This window comes from Thalassophryne amazonica, chromosome 19 (assembly GCF_902500255.1).
Source record: "Thalassophryne amazonica chromosome 19, fThaAma1.1, whole genome shotgun sequence".
Classification (NCBI taxonomy): domain Eukaryota; kingdom Metazoa; phylum Chordata; class Actinopteri; order Batrachoidiformes; family Batrachoididae; genus Thalassophryne; species Thalassophryne amazonica.
The window spans coordinates 67,858,114-67,880,418 of NC_047121.1; the positions used below are offsets into that span (position 1 = coordinate 67,858,114).

The window sequence follows — 22,305 nt, forward strand, 5'->3', positions numbered from 1 at the left end:
GCACATGAACGGTCAATAGATGAGCCAAAAAATAACAATTTAATGTTGTGAAGGTGCACAACGAACGTACAGACAATCTCAGAATATGATTACAGTCAATCCAAAAAGGTGATGTGTGGGCAGGCTCGAGGATAGAAGACGTCTGTCCTGAGAAGAGCCGGAACCACACGATTTCCGCCGCCACCGAACCTGGTGAATACTGGAGCCGCCAAGTCCCGAATTCCCAGGTGATCACCGTCCCCGACTGTCGGATCTGGTACTGCTGGCGAAGAACAAAGACAGTCAAGTGTGGGTGTGTGTACACCCTGTAACAACAACGGTGGGAATGCCACCTCCACCTCTCACTCAATATTCTGCAGAGTACCGCAGTGATTCCTCAGGGGAAAAGAGTGCCGTCCAGCACTCGCTCAGCTTCCACCGACAGAGGTACCGGTACTCCTGCAAACACTCACAATATACAGATGATATTGTAACACAAACGGCTGAGGATATTACCTCCAAAGAAGTACGATATCTCGGCAACGAGGTGGAGATGACGTCTGGTCTTTATGGAGTGAGATGATGTAGAGTAGATGGGTGACAGCTGTCAAGAGATAATGAGTGACAGCTGTCACCCCCGGCTGTGTCCGTGGCGGCAGCGCCCTCTTGTGCCTGAAGCCCGCACTTCACGCAGGGCGCCCACTGGTGGTGGGCCAGCAGTACCTCCTCTTCTGGCGGCCCACACAACAGGAAGTCCTTAAAGCGACAGTATCAGCCGTTAAAATTTTCACCGAAAACCAGCTTAATTTTTTGAACCGTGTCCATTTCGATGTGCCTCACAGGTTTAGAAAAAATTTTGATCAAACAAAACGCCAGTCTCTCAGCAACTTCTCAGACAAAGGAATTCCGACGAAGGGCTGGACGACTCCTCCCACAAGGAGTGCTCACAGGCGAATGACGTCACCGACAGGCGTGGAAAAACTCACGCATGTGCACGAGGGTTCAAGCATGTCTGACGTAAAAACATATGAATGAAATCCATATAGTTTTTGAAAAAAATTAAAAGGACTTATACTTTATTGACAGCCCTCGTATTTAGGGTTCCGTGTGTGCCTGCTGCACGTAGTGTGAAGATTTGTGTGAAAGGTCACATGCAGTTTGCATACTGGTAGCACGTCAGGGTAGTATGTGATGAACAGAGCACATGAAGCCTCAGTTACTTACTACCTTGTGTGATTTTTTAAAAATGCTCATTTGCTTCCTAAACTTCAGATAAAGGGTCACTCTGAAGCAGAGGAATCAGACTTCTCACTGTATTCAGTTAAAAGGTTTGTAGATAATTGTCAATATACTATGACTTTTCATGTCAGCAAATGTTTTTCTATATTTTTAGTATAGGTACTGATTTTATTTAGGGTTGTGAAATTCTATGAATTTTCAAAGCTGGAAACTTTTCTTGGGAATTAACAGAAACATGGAAATTAAACTTGCAAAATTGTAGGTTAGCCTATAACAAAATGTTTATTCACAGCACTTCACCTTTTCCACATTTTGTTATGTTACAGCATATTCAAAAATGGAGTAAGTTATTTTATATAAATTCTACTCACAACACCCCTCCAGTGCCTATTGCTTTCTGCTTAATGTTGCACCATTATATCAAAGCAAATTCCTAGTCTGTGAATCCTGTTCATTGGCAATGGCAATAAACTTCTTCTGATTCTGATTCTGATAATGGCAAGGTTTTTTTATTTAAATTTTTGCAATTTTATTAAAAATAAAAAAAACTAAGAAATCACATGTACATAAGTATTTACACCCTTTGCTCAATACTTTGGTGATGCATCTTTGGCACCAATTAGAGCCTCAAGTCTTCTTGAATATGATGACACAAGCTTGGTGCACCTATCTTTGGGCAGTTGTGATTTCTTAGTTTTTTATTTTTAATAAATTTGCAAAAATCTCAGTTTCACAGCAGCACCTCAAATATTACGGTCAAAAGTCCGGACAACCCTACATCAAGGTCTTTTGTATGAATGTAACCAAAACAGACACTTGTTCCTTCTTTATACGCGTATGTCTTTCTCAATATGTGTGGTTTTGAAATTTTGCTTGATATGAGTGTGTCACCTTCTTTCACTTCCGAAGTCTCTCCAAGGTTAATGCTGCTTGTTAGACATATGTTAAGGGCCCCTTCGCACATAACACAATTGAAACCAAATAGTGCACGAAGGAGGAATTGCATGCCATTCGTGAAAATTGGAGCTGCCTCCAGTGCCTTGTATACCTGTTGCTGCAATGTTTCGTGCACACCAGTGGCTGAAAGACAGAGAGTGCCCTGTGAGAGGTCTTTCGGTCCCTCTCGTGGCAGGTGTCCGCCAAACTCCAGGTGACCACACAACATCCAACACCGCTTGTGGGACTCTTAAAAAATGTGGGGCTATTCGCGCTGTTAGCACGAAAATGGTAAGCAGACAATCACTTTCAAGCTGGCTGTGAAATTTGTCTAAGTCTACAGCCTTAATGCTGTAGTTGCCATCACAGTGTGCATTTGCATAGATTTCTCAAAGTCATGTTTGTCCAGCTGCATTTTTATTGTGTAAACTCAGTCATTGCGTGCGTCACAGTGTCTTCACTTCCTCCAGTGTTCTTTGGAATTTTTTATTAATGCAACTGTACCTCTTCCTCAGTTCGGTGCATCGAGGACTTTGTCAAACTGACGCACATCATACAAAGTTGAAAAGTCAAACCGGCTCTTTCAATTGGTTAAAGTTCTGCATGAACAGGAGCAGCACAGCACATATTTACAGACAGACATAGTCATGTTTGTTGTGGTTGTGAGAACTTTACGTGAAAATTCAATGTCAGCAGGTCCTGTCTTGGTTTAAAAATAATCGTGTTGGGAGCCTTTTCACTAAGCTGATCAAGCTTACAGGTGCTTTGTATATAAAACATTGCATAAAAGTATACACGTACAAATACAAGGGGGAAAAAATAGACTTGCGCAACTGTTTGTGTGCAACATACACAACTGCAAGCAAAATCGTGTTTCAAAATTGTCTCAGAATCACACACTACTTGAAATTGTGTGCATGTGAAAATGCCATATATCCCACCCTCCACACACCCACATTAAACCACGAATAATCAATGCAAAAACACCTCATGAATATTCAAACATACAACCCCAATTCCAATGAAGTTGGGATATTGTGTAAAATGTAAATAAAAACAGAATACAATGATTTGCAAATCCTCTTCAACCTAATTGAATACACCACAAAGACAAGATATTTAATGTTCAGACTGATAGACTTTGCTGTTTTTGTGCAAATATTTGCTCATTTTGAAATGAATGCCTACAACACGTTTCAAAAACGTTAGGACAGGGCAAGAAAAGACTGGGAAAGTTGATGAATGCTTAAAGAACACCTAAATTGGAAACAGGTGAGTGTCATGATTGGGTATAAAAGGAGCATCCCCAAAAAATAGTCCAACAGTTTAAGAACAATGTTTCTCAAGGTTCAATTGCAAGGAATTTAAGGATTCCATCATCTACAGTCCATAATATAATCAGAAGATTCAGAGAATCTGGAGAACTTTCTACACGTAAGCAGCAAGGCCAAAAACCAACATTGAATGCCCGTGACCTTCGATCCCTCAGGCGGCACTGCATTAAAAACCAACATCATTGTGTTAAGGATCTTACTGCGTGCGCTCACGAACACTTCAGAAAACCATTGTCAGTTCACAGAGTTCATCACTACATCTACAAGTGCAAGTTAAAACTCTTCCATGCAAAGCAAAAGCCATACATCAACAACATTCAGAAACACTGCCGCCTTCTGTGGGCCCGAGCTTATTTGAAATGGACAGACGCAAAGTAGAAAAGTGCGCTGTGGTCTGATGAGTCCACATTTCAAATTGTTTTTGGAAATCATGGACGTCGTGCCCTCCGGACAAAAGAGGAAAAAGACCATCCAGATTGTTACACAACTGCTGTGGAAAAAAAAATTACATGCCACTCATGGGAATTGAACCCACGCCAAAAGCTCTGATTGTCAGTCAGAAACTTTACCACTGAGCTACAGTCGCTGTCCTGTGAAAGCTGCGGGAAACTGCCTCATATCAGGAAGGACATGGATGTATTTAAAAACAAAAAACGCACATCATATAAAAACACCGCATTATATTAAAGGGCCCCTTCCACGCTATGACGTTTTTACATCTTCTTGAAGAATAAAAAAAGCTTTTTCCACATGTTGTCTTTGTTTTTTTACCATAAAATTACACTGAACAAGTATTTAGACGTTTCGTTACCCATCTGAGAATTTGAAATTACCGCCTCCGAGTTGACCTACTTTTTCGCTGCGACGGATGTGACGTCATTCGAGTAAATGTGTCGCAGCACAGCTCTGTTTACCAATACGGCAGACACGGGCAGTGAAGGCATAGTGCACGATTATAGCGAAGATTTAAGTGACATATCGATTGTTTTTGAAGAAGATGAGGAAGTTTCTGATGAAGATATTAACGGTGTAAATAATGAGCGGCTCCAAACCGTGTATGTTCCAGCTGAACGTGACAGAAAGAGGATGAAGTTGCAGCTGTCAGCTGACAGCAGCAGCACTGTGGAGGACGACACAGAATGGTTTGTTCACTCACCACTTTCTTATAAATGATCATTTATTCCTGGCACGGTGTGTTTGTGTATGAAAAAATATTTCAGCAGCACAGCGTGCTTAAATTCAGGAGTTTGTTCTAAAATCACTGAAAATAAAGTTTCTGTACATTCTGTATATATTTAATCATTTATAAGTCAGTTTCTTGTGATTGCTAATTCTTCACTTTTTATTCAAAGCAAATGATTGCAAATATTTATCTGAAAAGCTGTAGACCCAAATGGGATGGGAAAAAAGATTTTTAAATAAAAGAAAATTTTACTTCTATATCTGTTGTCAAATTTTATCAGGCATAATATTGTAGAAAAATGTTTATGCTAAATGGAGACTTTCCTGTTTAAAACACACATACAGAACATCTGTAATCAAATTGTATCACATGTAATCTACTTTGAATGAAAATAAGTCTGAACAAAAAACAGGCTGTTCAGTTTACATGCATATGTATATTTGGAAAACACAAAAATGTCAATGTTCTGGGGTTTTTTTCAGGTGTTCATGTGAACACAGTCAGCCGATGCCACTCGTGATCGAGTCTCGCTGTTGCAGGGAAATTTCTGCAGTCCTGACGGAGATGCAACGTGGTGGTGAAAATCCTCAATGTGTCACACAGCTGGCGAGTTTCTCGATTGTGTGTTTGGATGCAGATGTCCTCAGAGTGGCACATTAAGCCTACATGATGCTCCACAGTACGAGTCAGCATAGTTAGAAAGTTTCATTTACATGGTTTATAGAAAAAAGTAAAAAAATATTCAAATATAAAAATAATGAACTGTTGTTTTGAACATCAATCCATGCTATTTTTGTTGCAGAAAGTATCATCATATCGCATATCGGCAATTTGTGCGGTTGTGCCGGGGACACTTGGGAAGGCACAGAAGGTTGCCACTACCAGCTTGTGTTGTATTCAAAATAAGGAGCACTTTTCATCACCATCATCCGACTACACTGGCTTCTAGTTTCCTCCTCTGGAGTGAGGGGTCGGGCTCATCGGTGGTACCTGGTCAGCTTTGTCCGTTCATGTTGGCTGTTCAGTGGAGGAGGATCATTGGTGGGGATTTCTGGTTGGTTTGGTGTTTTGTGTATCTGAAGAACCTCTTTTGTTGTCGCTCACATAGACTGAATAAAATGTTTTTTAACAAATTGTAAAACACTTCTCATTTGAATGAAACAATGTGAAACTTATGTGAAATTGTATTTTTATTCATTTTATCATGCTATATAAAAATATTTTTTGTTATAAATTTTATAAATATAAACATAGTTATAAATCTGAATTTTTTATTTATTTATTTATTCATTTTCCACATATCACATATTGGATCTGTGGCTAACTTTCTCACTGTGAATCCTCCTCTTTTCCACTAAGGAAAGTATATTCTGAACCTTGGTCTCTCTCGCTTTGTCTGCTTTTGTTGTCTCCCTGCATTTTCATTCAAATGAAGGGTTGACACCAAAGTCCTAAAACAGAAGTTAAAACAACATTAATAAAAACATTGCTTATATACATTAAAAAATGCTGCTTGAAAGTTAGGGTGTTATTGAGATAACATAGACAACTTACCTGCAAAGCTGACCCTGATATGAGAAGGAGACTCGATCACGAGTGGCATCGGCTGACTGTGTTCAGATGAACACCTGAAAAATACAAAACATTGACATTTTTGTGTTTTCCAAATATACATTTGCATGTAAACTGAACAGGCTGTTTTTTGTTCAGACGTCTGTTCATTCAAAGTAGATTAGATGTGATACAATTTGATTACAGATGTTCTGTATGTGTATTTTAGACAGGAAAGTCTCCATTTAGCATAAACATTTTTCTACAATATTATGCCTGATAAAATTTGACGCCAGATACAGAAGTAAAATTTTCTTTTATTTAGGAATCTTATTTCCCATCCCATGTGGGTCTACAGCTTTTCAGATAAAGATTTGCAATCATTTGCTTTGAATAAAATGTGAAGAATTAGCAATTACAAGAAACTGACTTATAAATGATTAAATATATACAGAATGTACAGAAACGTTATTTTCAGTGATTTTAGAACAAACTCCTGAATTTAAGCATGCTGTGCTGCTGAAATATTTTTTCATACACAAACACACCGTACCAGGAATGAATGATCGTTTATAAGAAAGTGGTGAGTGAACAAACCATTCTGTGTCGTCCTCCTCAACGCTGCTGCTGTCAGCTGACAGCTGCAGCTTCATCCTCTTTCTGTCATGTTCAGCTGGAACATACACGGTTTGGAGCCGTCATTATTTACACCGTTAATATCTTCATCAGAAATCTCCTCATCTTCTTCAAAAACAATCGATATGTCACTTAAATCTTCGCTATAATCGTGCACTATGCTTTCGCTGTCCGTGTCTGCCGTGTTGGTAAACAGAGCGGCGCTGCGACTCATCTACTCGAATGACGTCACATCATCGCAGCGAAAAAGTAGGTCAACTCGGAGGCGGAAAATTCAAATTCTCAGATGGGTAATGAAATGTCTAAATCCTTGTTCAGTGTAATTTTATGGTAAAAAAAACCAAAGACAACATGTGGAAAAAGCTGTTTTTATTCTTCAAGAATATGTAAAAACGTCATAGCGTGGCAGGGACACTATAAATCCCTCTTATCAGGTGAGCAATAAAAGTATGATCCATCTGTTCCTCTGTCCCATGGAACCCATGATGACCCATGGGAACCCAAGATGACCCATGGTCACAGACATACAGTCATGAAATGACATGAATGATGAAGCAGTTCACTTTCCTCATGTCCACATCTACTGGTCCGGTGCGTTCGGCCGCATTCTCGTGTTCTGCCCGACACGCTTGTCTTGTGGATGCTGCGCCACAGGACTGACATCGTGTCATGTGGAACAGAGTTCATGTGGGTGGTGTGACAGTCAGTTCACCCGCTGCGCGTTCTGATCTGACAGTCCGTTTCAACCTGGGACCAGCCTGTCTGTGTCCGCACTGTGTGCGCGCTTGCTCACTGCATCCCGTCGTTACAGTGATATATGTTTTTATTTATGTCCACGTAAGGACAGCAAGCAGACACGCGTCACAGTGGGCAGTTGTTAGTTCATGTCTGTCCAAACACAATAAGTGTTGTCCAGCTGGGATGTCCAGAACGACAGCTCTCCACAGCTGCTTCTGTCGGCGGCCACACCTCCTGTCAGTTCAGCGCACACACCAACGTGTCAGTATGTGTGTTTGCAAAGCCACACTCGTGGGGCACTTAGACAAATTTCACATCCACCTTGACAATGATTGTCTGCTGACTGTTTTCGTGATGATAATATGAATGGCCACACATTTTCTAAGTGCTATGTGAGCAGTGTTAGATGTTCGTGTGTGTCACCCGGAATTTGGCCAACACCTGCCGCGAGAGGATTCGATGGGCTCACACAGCGCACACTTTGTCTTTCAGCCACTGGTGTGCGTAAATAGTTGTAGCAACAGGTGTAGGAGGCGTTGGAAGTAGCTACAATTTTACACGTTTTGCATATGATTCCTGCTTCATGCGAACTTTATGCGCAAATCGACCAAATTTGCACTTTGTGTGAAGGGGCCCTTATGTTTGCAGGGGGGGTAAATAAATTCCAAAATGTGGTAAATGTTGGGGTCACATTTTTTTTATTTATTCATGTATTTGTTTTTTTGTTTTTTTTTATGTCATTAATGTATTTTACTCATGAGAAGATCTTCAAAGCCCTGTCAGTGTTGAGTATGGCAAACGATTAGAAACTTTCCTTTAAATGTGCTGCAGCAGTGCAGCACAGAAGACATCCCTCGCCACGTGAAAGCTCCTTGCTCACCGTCCACATTCGACTGAGTCTTTGTCATCTGACAGATTAGCTATCTGAGAAGATGCTCTGGATCACAACTCTAATCTGTGATCATGTATCCCAACTTTAGACCAAGGTCATTTTTACCTAGAAGGACTGAAGCTAAGTAGCACTTAATAGGCAGCAGCACCATTTACTGCTGGTGATAAAGACATTTCAGAGGTGCCAATATGTACTCTGTAAATGTCTTCCCCAGTCAGCTAAAAAGTATTTTGAAGGGCATGTGTAACACCGGCCAACAGACACAGAGTCTGAATGTGAATGTGAAAATGACGTGCCAGAGCAGCAGTGTTTGCTTGGTTGGATTAATCTGGTTTGCTCCAAGCTGGTTGTGTAACACTGACTCACATGGTGATGGCTTCTCAGATTCTGCGAAACAGACAGAAACAAAGATCTGCTGCTGGACAATCACAGCTATCAAACTGAGAAGTTAACGGTTAATGCTGGTTGAAGCTTTAGTCATCTATAATATAACGCAATGCTAAAATACCCACGGCTGTATGAACATTGTCTTCTTTATAATTTGCAGTTGTTTAATTAATTATTAAGGTCCTGTTGTCTTATGTAGAATTTGTACATGTTCAGTAAAGCCCCTCTGTCATTTACACAATCAAGAACAAAATTTACATTTTAAAAGCAGAAGTTGTGCACATGCAATATTTGTAGATCACCCTCTGTGCATTTGTAGGTATTAATGAGACAAATGTAACTCCACAGGAAGTTAGCTTTGAATTAACGGAAGTTAGCATTCACACTAATGTCTGCAAAATGTCTTGTAAATGACTCTAGAGGTGTTATCAGGTTACATAAACAGTGTTTTCAGTTTTAGAAGTGTTTATTTCTCGCTAACTTTTACATAATATATGACAAAGATGATGTATTTACACACAAACAAAATAGAGTTTTGCAGCTAGCTACCAGCCAGTGATGTGACCATACTAACTTCCGTGAAATGGCGTGTAAATAAGTTCAGAGGTGTTATTAGGTTCCAAAAACGGCATTTTCAGTTTTTGAAGTGTTTATTTCTCGCTAACTTTTACATAATATATGAGAAACATGTAGAATAGATAAACACACAAAACAAACAATTTTGGAGAGAGCAGCCACTGAGTCATGATGTTGCGCTATTCTGATTGGCTGTTAACACCTACCACTCAAAGACAAAACTGAACAGATTGAATCAGAATGGTGACTTTTGAACCTCTTAAAATAGGTCAAGGTTAGCCATCTTTGAACTTGTTTAAGGTCTGTGTTCCAAGAATGCTCCCTGTAAATTTGAAGACGCTGGCAGTAATAGGACTGGACTTATGCCGAGCACAGATGGACGGACGCAAAGTCTTCGTGAATACCCGATGGCCATGTTTGATAACCGTGGGTAAAAATGTAGCATACCACTTACTTAACCCTGCAAAACACCATAAAATACTTCAAATTATTTGACTCCATATTATGATGTAACGGTTAATACTCTTACTTCCCAGCAGGAAGGTCTTCTGTTCAAAGCGCACCACGCTCACTCTGTTTGTACACCTGTAGTTGCATCAGGAAGTGTATTAAGGCATTAACATGGAAAATCCCAAGCAAACAGCAGAAAACAAAACTAAAATATTTCTTTATTTTAATGTGTCAGCCAGTGTATTATCACATTTTCTTTACTGAAAGGAATCATATTGTGTAAACTCTTTTATTTACATTTTGCAGTTAAACGTCTTAAAAGTCTTAAGTCAGAGCACGTAGAAACTCACTGTGGTACGAGCACAAGTTTGGCCTGAAACGGTTGATTTTAAACTTCCATATGTCACAGACATACATGTCTGAACTCCTGTTTGCCCTGTGAGACACGCCCACTGAGCAGGTATGCTGTCACATGCCTTCACAGTTTTTCATTGGTCGCTTCTTATGGCACATTCACTTCTACGGTTAGTTTGGTCTTGGATCAGTGACCAAAATGTTACAATTTTGCACAATTTCCTTTCATTTGGTTCACTGTGGCAACTTCAGGGGCCTGTTAGCTCAGCTGATTTAGTCCAGACAAGTTTTTTGTGTGTGTGTGTGTGTGTGTGTGTGTGTGTGTGTGTGTGTGTGTGTGTGTGTGTGTGTGTGTGTGTGTGTGTGTGTGTGTGTGTGTGTGTGTGTGTGTGTGTGTGTGTGTGTGTGTGATGCTGTACTACAGCAGTGTGAACTCTTTCTGGAAGCAGTTTGTGTCACACTTTTTTTTTTTTTATCTCTGTATATGTGAGTTTTCCCAAGCTGTGGTTTTGTGACCAAATTTCACTCAAGCACTGTCGGCTCTGTCTTCCACCCAAAGCAGCAAACCAGCACGGCACAAGTTTCATAAGTCAACAACCAACACCATTGTCATTTTCACACCCAGCACAAAAATTCTTTGAATAGCAAGCACACTTGGGCTAACTTGTGCACCCATGGATGTGTCTTATTAAAAGGTGCAGTCAAGTGCAGTGTTGGTGGATTGCTATGGTGAGGCAGCAGAATGCATTTGCAGTGTAGACCAGGCCACCAAAAAACCTGCCTAAAATTGAGCACAGAGTTCTGTTATTTATATGGCGCAGTAGTCATATACACCTTACATGGGTGGGTATAAGCTGTGTGTATACATCATAATGAAATGATCGTCAATACCATTTGGAAAAATAAAAAAACTTCACCTTAAGACTTCACCTCAGGGAACTTTGGTGGCTACTCTTTGCTCACACACATTAAGTTATCCCAGCTCTTAACACGGATGACACATGATTGACACTGATTAATTTACCCACACACCCATGATTTACTAAGATACTCAATATAATCTCTTTGCATCCTACACCTCACTTTGCATTCAGATTACACATTTTGTAAATAACAAAGTAGTGTTGGATCATGCAGTTTTGCCCATGTGCAGTAGATAGTCAAGATAAGGACTTTCATATTTTGGTTAGAAAACAAACTCTGCAATTTGCAGAACTCAAATGATGTGTTGGCTACATAGTCCACTGGTTTGGATTTCACTTTCAAATGATCCGTACCATAATCCATGCAGTGTTTTGAAATTGCATTTGCGATAAAAGATTTTAGTACTATCCGCAGCCACACATATGGTTGTGTCTTCCTTTTTGTGCATACTCCAGAAGAATATTTATAATGCAGGTTTCTTTTTTTTATGACTTGAACTTTATTTATTTTAACAGAATAAACCATACAAATTATGCCATGTCGCACCTTAAGCCAGTTATATATGCAAACGCTTAAGACATGGACAAAATAAGACAAATCCAACCATAAAACAAAAAACAAAGGATGCCAACCATACACATTTACCACGTTACAGCAGATATAACCAATAAAGATCAACCTCCTGAGCCGGAAACATCATTGACGTGTAGGAAAAATATGGGGCCCATTTGTCATTGTATTCATCTACTCTATTCAACAGTCTGTACGATAACCTTTCAAATGCTGCCAATTGACCAAGTGAAGTGTGCCACTGGGGGAGAGAAGGTGTCGATGGAGCCTTCCACTCTCTTACTAAAAGTTTTCATCCCAGCATGATGACTGTTTGTATCCACTGCGCAAGTGAAGAGGGCAAATAACTCAAAATCAAAGGATCTCCTAGTATGTAAAGCCTGTTAGTAAAGGGAATGCCCTGACCAACAACTTTCTCCACAACAGTGTGAATCGAAGACCAGTATAACTGAACTTTAGGACATTCCCAGAGCATATACAAAAGTGAGCCACTATCTTGCTGGCACTTCTAACAGGCACCCGAGTCCACTAATCCCACTTTATGCAACCTAGAAGGTGTCCAGTATATGCGGTTTAAGATTTTAAATTGAACCAGTCTAGATCGTAATTCCCGTGATAATTTTTTCATATTCTTAAGAAGTTTACACCACTCCTCTTCAGTAAAACAGGTAATGCAGGTTTCAAGGCAGTGTTTCAGGTTAGGTCTCGTAATTTCAATTTTGACAAAAAATTTTGGCACCAAGCCTAGCCACATGTTCCATCTATTGTTTAATCCAGGTTTTACTTTACCATTGTGTTGTAGATTTCAGCACATATTGTGATACTCAGAAACACTGTTCAAAATGTAGATGTTTCAGAGGTTTTTTTAAGGACAGTTTTCAATTTACAGTGAAGAAGAAAAGTTTTGATGCCATCCCCAGATACACATTATATTTATTCTTTAGTTTTGGTTGTACTTTACCATGCGTTATAGATTTCAGCCCACTGTATGTCTTCTTTTACATGCTTTCCCCAGAAAAAAACATTTGAAACGTGGGCTTCAAAACCAATGTTTCAAGTTACCAATTTGTAATTTGGAGTACCAATGAAAAATTTTGACGCTATGCCCAGCTACGCATTTTACTTTCCTATTGTGTTGTAGACTTTGGGCCATATTGTGATACTCTAGAACAGTGTTCAAAACATGGGTGTTTCAAAGGTTTCAAAATAATTTGAAGCAGTGTTTTGATTTTACTGTGATGATTCAAAAAAGGTTTTGACGCTATCTCCCCATCTATACGTTCTGGCTGTTCTTTAACTCTAAAACAAAGTTGCTTTTGGAATTAACATGGTGCACCAACTGTAAAAAGGTGACCATATTTTGATTACCAAAAACCACACACGGCCCAGCAATGAGATACTCAAATGATACTTGAATGCCGGTCAGTTTATTGGCCCAATAAAAAAACAATGAAACCAGGACATTGTCATCACTTCTAAGGGCCCTGTCCCACTGGCGTTTAGGAGCATTTGCGGATGGAATGCGCACAAAAGTGGCCCACATCCGCCAAACATCTGCAATAACCATGTAACATTCCTGTATTAATGGCAGTAATGACACCCGGTTACGCCAATCGGAGGTCACTAAAATTAACATTAAATCGGTGTGTAACTTTGCAAAAACAATGTCGGACTCTGTAGTTTTCTCTGGGCCCCTCCCCAATCGGACCGGGAGTGACATGTTTAGCCGCATGTTCTCCTTGAATTGCTGGCTGTCTGAGTGGTGTCCAAAAAATGAGGTGGGCTTCATAGATAATTGGCAAAGCTTCTGGGGAAAACCTGGTCTTGTTAGGAGAGACGGCATCCATCTCACTTTGGATGGAGCAGCTCTCATTTCTAGAAATCTGGCCAATTTTTCTTGGATCCTCCAAACTGTGACTGTCCAGTGTTGGGACCAGGAGGCAGAGCTGTGGTCTTACACACCTCTCTGCAGCTTCTCTCCCCCTGCCATCCCCTCATTACCCCATCCCCGTAGAGACGGTGCCTGCTCCCAGACTACCAATAACCAGCAAAAATCTATTTAAGCATAAAAATTCAAAAGAAAAAATAATATAGCACCTTCAACTGCACCACAGACTAAAACAGTTAAATGTGGTCTATTAAACATTAGGTCTCTCTCTTCTAAGTCCCTGTTGGTAAATGATATAATAATTGATCAACGTATTGATTTATTCTGCCTAACAGAAACCTGGTTACAGCAGGATGAATATGTTAGTTTAAATGAGTCAACACCCCCGAGTCACACTAACTGTCAGAATGCTCGTAGTACGGCCGGGGCGGAGGATTAGCAGCAATCTTCCATTCCAGCTTATTAATTAATCAAAAACCTAGACAGAGCTTTAATTCATTTGAAAGCTTGTCTCTTAGTCTTGTCCATCCAAATTGGAAGTCCCAAAAACCAGTTTTATTTGTTATTATCTATCGTCCACCTGGTCGTTACTGTGAGTTTCTCTGTGAATTTTCAGACCTTTTGTCTGACTTAGTGCTTAGCTCAGATAAGATAATTATAGTGGGCGATTTTAACATCCACACAGATGCTGAGAATGACAGCCTCAACACTGCATTTAATCTATTATTAGACTCTATTGGCTTTGCTCAAAAAGTAAATGAGTCCACCCACCACTTTAATCATATCTTAGATCTTGTTCTGACTTATGGTATGGAAATAGAAGACTTAACAGTATTCCCTGAAAACTCCCTTCTGTCTGATCATTTTTTAATAACATTTACATTTACCCTGATGGACTACCCAGCAGTGGGGAATAAGTTTCATTACACTAGAAGTCTTTCAGAAAGCGCTGTAACTAGGTTTAAGGATATGATTCCTTCTTTATGTTCTCTAATGTCATATACCAACACAGAGCAGAGTAGCTACCTAAACTCTGTAAGGGAGTTAGAGTATCTCGTCAATAGTTTTACATCCTCATTGAAGACAACTTTGGATGCTGTAGCTCCTCTGAAAAAGAGAGCTTTAAATCAGAAGTGTCTGACTCCGTGGTATAACTCACAAACTCGTAGCTTAAAGCAGATAACCCGTAAGTTGGAGAGGAAATGGCGTCTCACTAATTTAGAAGATCTTCACTTAGCCTGGAAAAAGAGTTTGTTGCTCTATAAAAAAGCCCTCCGTAAAGCTAGGACATCTTTCTACTCATCACTAATTGAAGAAAATAAGAACAACCCCAGGTTTCTTTTCAGCACTGTAGCCAGGCTGACAAAGAGTCAGAGCTCTATTGAGCTGAGTATTCCATTAACTTTAACTAGTAATGACTTCATGACTTTCTTTGCTAACAAAATTTTGACTATTAGAGAAAAAATTACTCATAACCATCCCAAAGATGTATCGTTATCTTTGGCTGCTTTCAGTGTTGCCGGTATTTGGTTAGACTCTTTCTCTCCAATTGTTCTGTCTGAGTTATTTTCATTAGTTACTTCATCCAAACCATCAACATGTTTATTAGACCCCATTCCTGCCAGGCTGCTCAAGGAAGTCCTACCATTATTTAATGCTTCAATCTTAAATATGATCAATCTATCTTTGTTAGTTGGCTATGTACCACAGGCTTTTAAGGTGGCAGTAATTAAACCATTACTTAAAAAGCCATCACTTGACCCAGCTATCTTAGCTAATTATAGGCCAATCTCCAACCTTCCTTTTCTCTCAAAGATTCTTGAGAGGGTAGTTGTAAAACAGCTAACTGATCACCTGCAGAGGAATGGTCTATTTGAAGAGTTTCAGTCAGGTTTTAGAATTCATCATAGTACAGAAACAGCATTAGTGAAGGTTGCAAATGATCTTCTTATGGCTTCGGACAGTGGACTTATCTCTGTGCTTGTTCTGTTGGACCTCAGTGCTGCTTTTGATACTGTTGACCATAAAATTTTATTACAGAGATTAGAGCATGTCATAGGTATTAAAGGCACTGCGCTGCGGTGGTTTGAATCATATTTGTCTAATAGATTACAGTTTGTTCATGTAAATGGGGAATCTTCTTCACAGACTAAAGTTAATTATGGAGTTCCACAAGGTTCTGTGCTAGGACCAATTTTATTCACTTTATACATGCTTCCCTTAGGCAGTATTATTAGACGGTATTGCTTAAATTTTCATTGTTACGCAGATGATACCCAGCTTTATCTACCCATGAAGCCAGAGGATACACACCAATTAGCTAAACTGCAGGATTGTCTTACAGACATAAAGACATGGATGACCTCTAATTTCCTGCTTTTAAACTCAGATAAAACTGAAGTTATTGTACTTGGCCCCACAAATCTTAGAAGCACGGTGTCTAACCAGATCTTTACTCTGGATGGCATTTCCCTGACCTCTAGTAATACTGTGAGAAATCTTGGAGTCATTTTTGATCAGGATATGTCATTCAAAGCGCATATTAAACAAATATGTAGGACTGCTTTTTTGCATTTACGCAATATCTCTAAAATCAGAAAGGTCTTGTCTCAGAGTGATGCTGAAAAACTAATTCATGCATTTATTTCCTCTAGGCTGGACTATTGTAATTCATTATTATCAGGTTGTCCTAAAAGTTCCCTAAAAAGCCTTCAGTTGGTTCAGAATGCTGCAGCTAGAGTACTGACGGGGACTAGCAGGAGAGAGCATATCTCACCCGTGTTGGCCTCTCTTCATTGGCTTCCTGTTAATTCTAGAATAGAATTTAAAATTCTTCTTCTTACTTATAAGGTTTTGAATAATCAGGTCCCATCTTATCTTAGGGACCTCGTAGTACCATATTGCCCCATTAGAGCGCTTCGCTCTCAGACTGCAGGCTTACTTGTAGTTCCTAGGGTTTGTAAGAGTAGAATGGGAGGCAGAGCCTTCAGCTTTCAGGCTCCTCTCCTGTGGAACCAGCTCCCAATTCAGATCAGGGAGACAGACACCCTCTCTACTTTTAAGATTAGGCTTAAAACTTTCCTTTTCGCTAAGGCTTATAGTTAGGGCTGGATCAGGTGACCCTGGACCATCCCTTGGTTATGCTGCTTTAGACGTAGACTGTGGGGGGGTTCCCATGATGCACTGTTTCTTTCTCTTTTTGCTCCGTATGCATCACTCTGCATTTAATCATTAGTGATCGATCTCTGCCCCCCTCCACAGCATGTCTTTTTCCTGGTTCTTTCCCTCAGCCCCAACCAGTCTCAGCAGAAGACTGCCCCTCCCTGAGCCTGGTTCTGCTGGAGGTTTCTTCCTGTTAAAAGGGAGTTTTTCCTTCCCACTGTAGCCAAGTGCTTGCTCATAGGGGGTCGTTTTGACCGTTGGGGTTTTTCATAATTATTGTATGGCCTTGCCTTACAATATAGAGCGCCTTGGGGCAACTGTTTGTTGTGATTTGGCGCTATATATAAAAAAAGTTGATTGATTGATTGATTGATTGATTGATTGATTAATCGGCCGCCATCCGAACACGTCCGTGATTATCCGCAGAGGCACGCATGTCTGCAGCCAGGCTCAAAAATCCTGCTGTGGATGAGATCCGCATCACTGCCTGAACACATACTGAAGACATACGCAGGACATAACCACCTCGCCGCATATCCCCTGTCATCCGCTGATATCCGCAACCGATGGGTTGGCGCAGCTTGGCAGCGGACCGGGACAGCGTGCAAAACAGATATGACGCGTGCCCAGCATGGCCACATCACGGTCGCAAATGGTATGCCGCGCATGCAGACAGAGTGGGCACGGATGGAGCGAGTGCATCACGGCCGCTGTGCCCCTCATGGGGGCACCTCCGTGGTCGCCTTCGCTTCTGTTCCCTGTTATATCCGCTTTTCTTCCTCATGTATTCACTGATCCACCCCAGGACATTTGTCATTTCCGCCCACCTTTGTTGCGGACGCTCAGCTGTTGTCTCCTCATTTCATGCGCAAATCCTCCTAAACGCCAGTGGGACAGGGCCCTGCAAAACAACCTAGGACAGCCAGGACAGGATGTGAAAACAGGACATGTCCTGGGAAGACAGGACGTTTGGTCACCCTAAACTGTAACTCACTCATTCATCTACATTTTTGCTGTTTAATCCCGACAGTAATACAGCACAGGGAACAAACATCTGAAATAGCTACTAACAGAAATACAACCTTTTTGACTTTCACACAGGAAGCTGCTATATGTTGCTTTTGTGAGACTTACTTTTTAAATTATTACTGATTCTTCCCAGAGTGCCCATCTGTTGAGTCTGTTTAGATGGATAATTTAATAAACCTGAACAGCTGATTGTTTTCACTTTCCAGAACATCCTGTGTAAAGCTACAAGTAATGAAACTTTTCACATTTTTATCCAACAAAATGTGTTTAAACTTAGATAATTCCTCATGAACAAAATGTTATCAGTAGTTTTCTGCCTTGCCAGTAAAGTTTGTTGGACGTGTCATTTTCTCTGCTGGGTGTTTGTTGTCAGGGCGCCGTTTGAACCCTTCTGCTACAGATGATTTATGATCTTCAGAAGACCTTTTTTATTATTGTTGTTGTTATATATCACCCTGAATTTCTACATTCTTCCTACAGGCTGAGCTGTTGAGTGAATGCAAACTGACATTTAAGCAGCTGTCAGATGTGAACTAAAAGTCACAAACTGAGGTTTTTATGTCTGTTTCAGTATAAATGTCTTAAATTCTCTGCTTCTGTCTACTTTTCTTCTCAGAGATCTAAAACTGGATAATGTTCTCCTGGACAAAGACGGTCACTGTAAACTGGCAGATTTTGGCATGTGCAAGGAGGGCATCTTTGATGGAGTAGCTACAGGCACATTCTGTGGTACCCCGGATTACATTGCTCCTGAGGTCAGTCTCGAACCTTCTACTGAACAAACAAAACAACATACGCATATTTTTCACCGACGCACACATTAGGATCAGATTGCACTTATTTCAATGAGAAGCTGAAAAAAAGCTGTGCCTAAATGACAAAACGAGACATGTGAATGTATTGGCGTGGGCCCTGTTAGCACTGATCAACATTTTTCACCATTTTTTTACATTTTATGGACCAAACATTGAATCACCTATTTGAGAAAATAATCAAATTATGAAATCAGTCGTTAGTTGCAGCTCTCTTCAGCATCAAACCAGTCAGATTTAACGTTTCTGAGAATGCTGGTCCTCTGAGGTTATGTGGTGCCGTTTTTTAGCTTCTTTTTTTTCCATCACACCATTTCACTAAAAGCAAACACTGTGGTCTAATCCCGTCACTCCAGCCTCCCTGCTGACTGGAAGTGAGCACAGCAGTGACGTGTCAGGAGACTCTCATCACTGTTAAGGTGCTGTTTCTCACATTAAAAAACAAACAAAAAAGCAAAAAAAAAAAAAAAACAGATTTATTCATTAGAATTTCAGAATAAAGACTCAAAATGGTTTACGTCTCCTTTTCCCAGTTTGTAGCGATTAGGTAATGTAACATGAAGGCCAGAAGGGGCTACAGAAATCTGATATTTGTCCCCAGTGACCTTGAACTTTACCCAAATGATTGACCGCTGGTTAACCTTGCCAGGGCAATTCTAGAATCTAACTGTGTCCCACATTTGGTGCATATAGTGGTAGAAAAGCTAATTACTTGTTCTTTGCCAAAATTAATTCTGTTTCGAGGTCAACCTTCATTGACATACCAAGTTTGGTAGAAATAAAAAAAGGACTTGGAAGGAGTCAACCAACAAACAGACTGGCAGATATGACCTTGGCCCAACCCATATGGAAAAGATATACATAAATTTTATAAAGTTTGTATCTGTTCTATCTGTAACTTGTAAGTAATGCATGTGACAGTCAGATATAAGATCCTTAGTAAATTTGTAACTTATATGAATTGGGAACTTAAAAGAACAATATATGACAGTAATTCCATATACAGAATCCTTAGTAGATATGTGTAATATCAAACTGAGACTTATAAGCACAACACATGTCACACATAAAGTTTATTACTGGAATTGATATAACTTCTTGTGAGTTTTTTTCTATTTCTTTTCCATATGGGAAATGCTTGACCTTAGGTAAATTTGACCTTGCTCTGCAATTTAAGAACCCACTGAACCTCATGCATTGATTTTTTTGAGATTTGGTTTTTAGCATCTGTGTGCCATTACTTGTTTCCACAGATCCTACAGGAGATGCTTTATGGACCCTCTGTGGATTGGTGGGCGCTTGGAGTGCTGCTATACGAGATGCTGTCAGGACACGCTCCCTTTGAAGCGGAAAATGAAGATGACCTCTTTGAATCCATCCTCAGCGAAGAGGTTATATATGCGTCGTGGCTAAGCGCTGAAGCAGTGAACATACTCAAAGCTGTGAGTCCTCAATTATGTTACTTTTGTATTTCACATAGATGGCTTATGAAAAAAGTCATATATCTTTTCGACAAGCTAATAAATCTCATTAAGTGATTAAATTGTCATTTTGTAGCCAAACACCCCATAGACACTAAGTAACTCTGTTTTACGTAGATAAGAAATTACTTCTGTTCCTGTCAACTTTATATTGAAAGGAGCTGCTGATCTGCATAACATCAGTCCAAAGCGGAGGACACCTCCTCAGAACATTAGTTTTTTCACACAAAATAGCACGACTATTTAAGTTTTTCAAAGCCTTCATCCATTGAAGCCAATTAAATTTGATGGTGGAGCCACCAGATAGGACGTGAGGCCATATCACTGCAACACCTTGATGCATCAAAACTGGACTTGATTCCAAGACTCTGGACCACATTGTGAGAAAGCACAAAAAATAGGATTAACCTCTAGGGGGTGCTGCTTGCTGCCACTATATTTGTACATGCTATTGCTTCAGTCCATAATTCTGTGTAGGTCTTTGCCCAAAAGTCAGTAAAAGGACATTCCTTCCAAAACTGATCCTCCCTCACTAAAGAACGAACTTTATACATAAATAAGAAACACTTTGTGTAATCACAGACATGTTTCTTATCGGGAAGTTTCACAAATGTTGGTGTTACCAATGGCGGGGGACGGGAGTTGCAACCCTATGTAGAACCGCAGACCAAAGGTGTGGTAAAATATGTGCAAGGTCTTGCATAAACAAAGAATGATTGATGAATACTGCTGCATTAGAAGATTTCCGATGTTTAAAATCAAAATTGTGCATTAAAATGGTGACTGTATGTAGCTTCCCAGATTGACATAGCATGCAGGTAAAAGGTTATAGATTTCTAAAATTTTAAAGTGGGTTGGAATGTCCCTTGCATGTGTCACAACACTACCCTCTTCTTTACTTGCAACTAGATCCGGCCATCTTTACTCCCAACGTTTTGGTATGTGGGGAATGTTGGTGATATAAAGTTTTTAAAGTTGCCCATTGGTAGAAATAGTTGCAGGTGCTCCTGAAAACTTGTGGGGAATGTTTAGTCATGAGCTGCCTTGTTTAACTCTTAAAGGCGATTAAAGGAAAATTTTGAACAATATGATCCCTTTAGGGCAGCACGGTGGCTTAGTGGTTGGCACTGTTGCCTCACAGTGAGAAGGTGGTGGGGTCCAATTAGCTAAACCTACCAGCTAACGTTAGTTTATCAAGCCAGCTGAAGCACCGTTTGTCATAGCTAACAACATAGTCGGTTCTGTTTGAGAAGCTAACGTTAATACACACTTTTGTTTGCATTTGTTGTTATATGTATTTGTTGTTACGCCCGTTATTGTAGGGTGAAGCAACGCTATTATGCTTTATACGCCAGTTACCGGCTTTGTTGCCTAGCAAGATACACTAGGCTAGTTAACAGCTAAATTAACGGTAGCTCATCTGGCTATAGTTAGCCTGCTTTTGAGATTTGCACTTTTATTTTACATGGTGTAGATTTTTAATGGTTTTTCAGTTTAAAGGTTCTTTAATAGATATCAATAGATAGCGTCTAAGTTTGGGATTTCCATTAGAAAGCATGTAGATGTTATTTTTTCCCCCCAGTTCTTTCTGTAATACTGCCCCTTACAAAGCACAAACTCAAACTATTCCACACTTTTAAATTTAATCAAAGTCACAGCAAAAATAATCAGGCCTGGGCCCTGCAAGAACTTCTCTTACAGACAAGATCCGCTCTTACAGAACCCCAGACAATGGATACAAGCAGTTTTTATACAGGATTACATATGCGTTTAAAAAAAAGGCGGACCTTATTTCGCAAAGTCCTTCTCTTATTGGCCCCCGTGGGCATTCAAGGGAGGTCCATCCCCCTGCCCCAGGCCCGTGCAATAACGGGAGACATATGATTTATAATTGTAACCTAACTCTCTTTATCCTAAGTGGTATAAACTGGTTAAATCCAGTTCTACATGCACATACCAAAGAAGAACAAAGGAAAGTGAGAATAAGAATGAAACCAAAAATATAACCCTACTTATAATAACTACCTTGATACCAAAAGAAATACAGAAAACAAATAAAGAAAACCATAATTAGACACAGACATATATCTAGCATAGAGTATAGAATTTGTCTTCCTATAGTAGCAATGCATTACCTATGCATTACCTATCCGAAACATCTTCGGGATCAAGTGGCAGGACTAC

General features: G+C 40.0%; 1 protein-coding gene and 1 non-coding gene across 2 annotated transcripts in view; one reads left to right on the forward strand and one right to left on the reverse strand.

The window, feature by feature from the left end:
- prkcha (protein kinase C, eta, a) overlaps positions 1-22,305 on the forward strand; it is a 115,727-nt gene that overhangs the window by 48,325 nt on the left and 45,097 nt on the right. The window contains exons 11-12 of the mRNA XM_034195359.1: positions 18,445-18,583; positions 19,894-20,082. Of these exons, the coding sequence (XP_034051250.1) occupies positions 18,445-18,583; positions 19,894-20,082 (328 nt within the window). The remainder of the gene's footprint in view (positions 1-18,444; positions 18,584-19,893; positions 20,083-22,305) is intronic.
- trnav-gac lies at positions 3,999-4,074 on the reverse strand. Its single transcript has one exon. It is a non-coding gene; the product is annotated as a tRNA-Val (tRNA).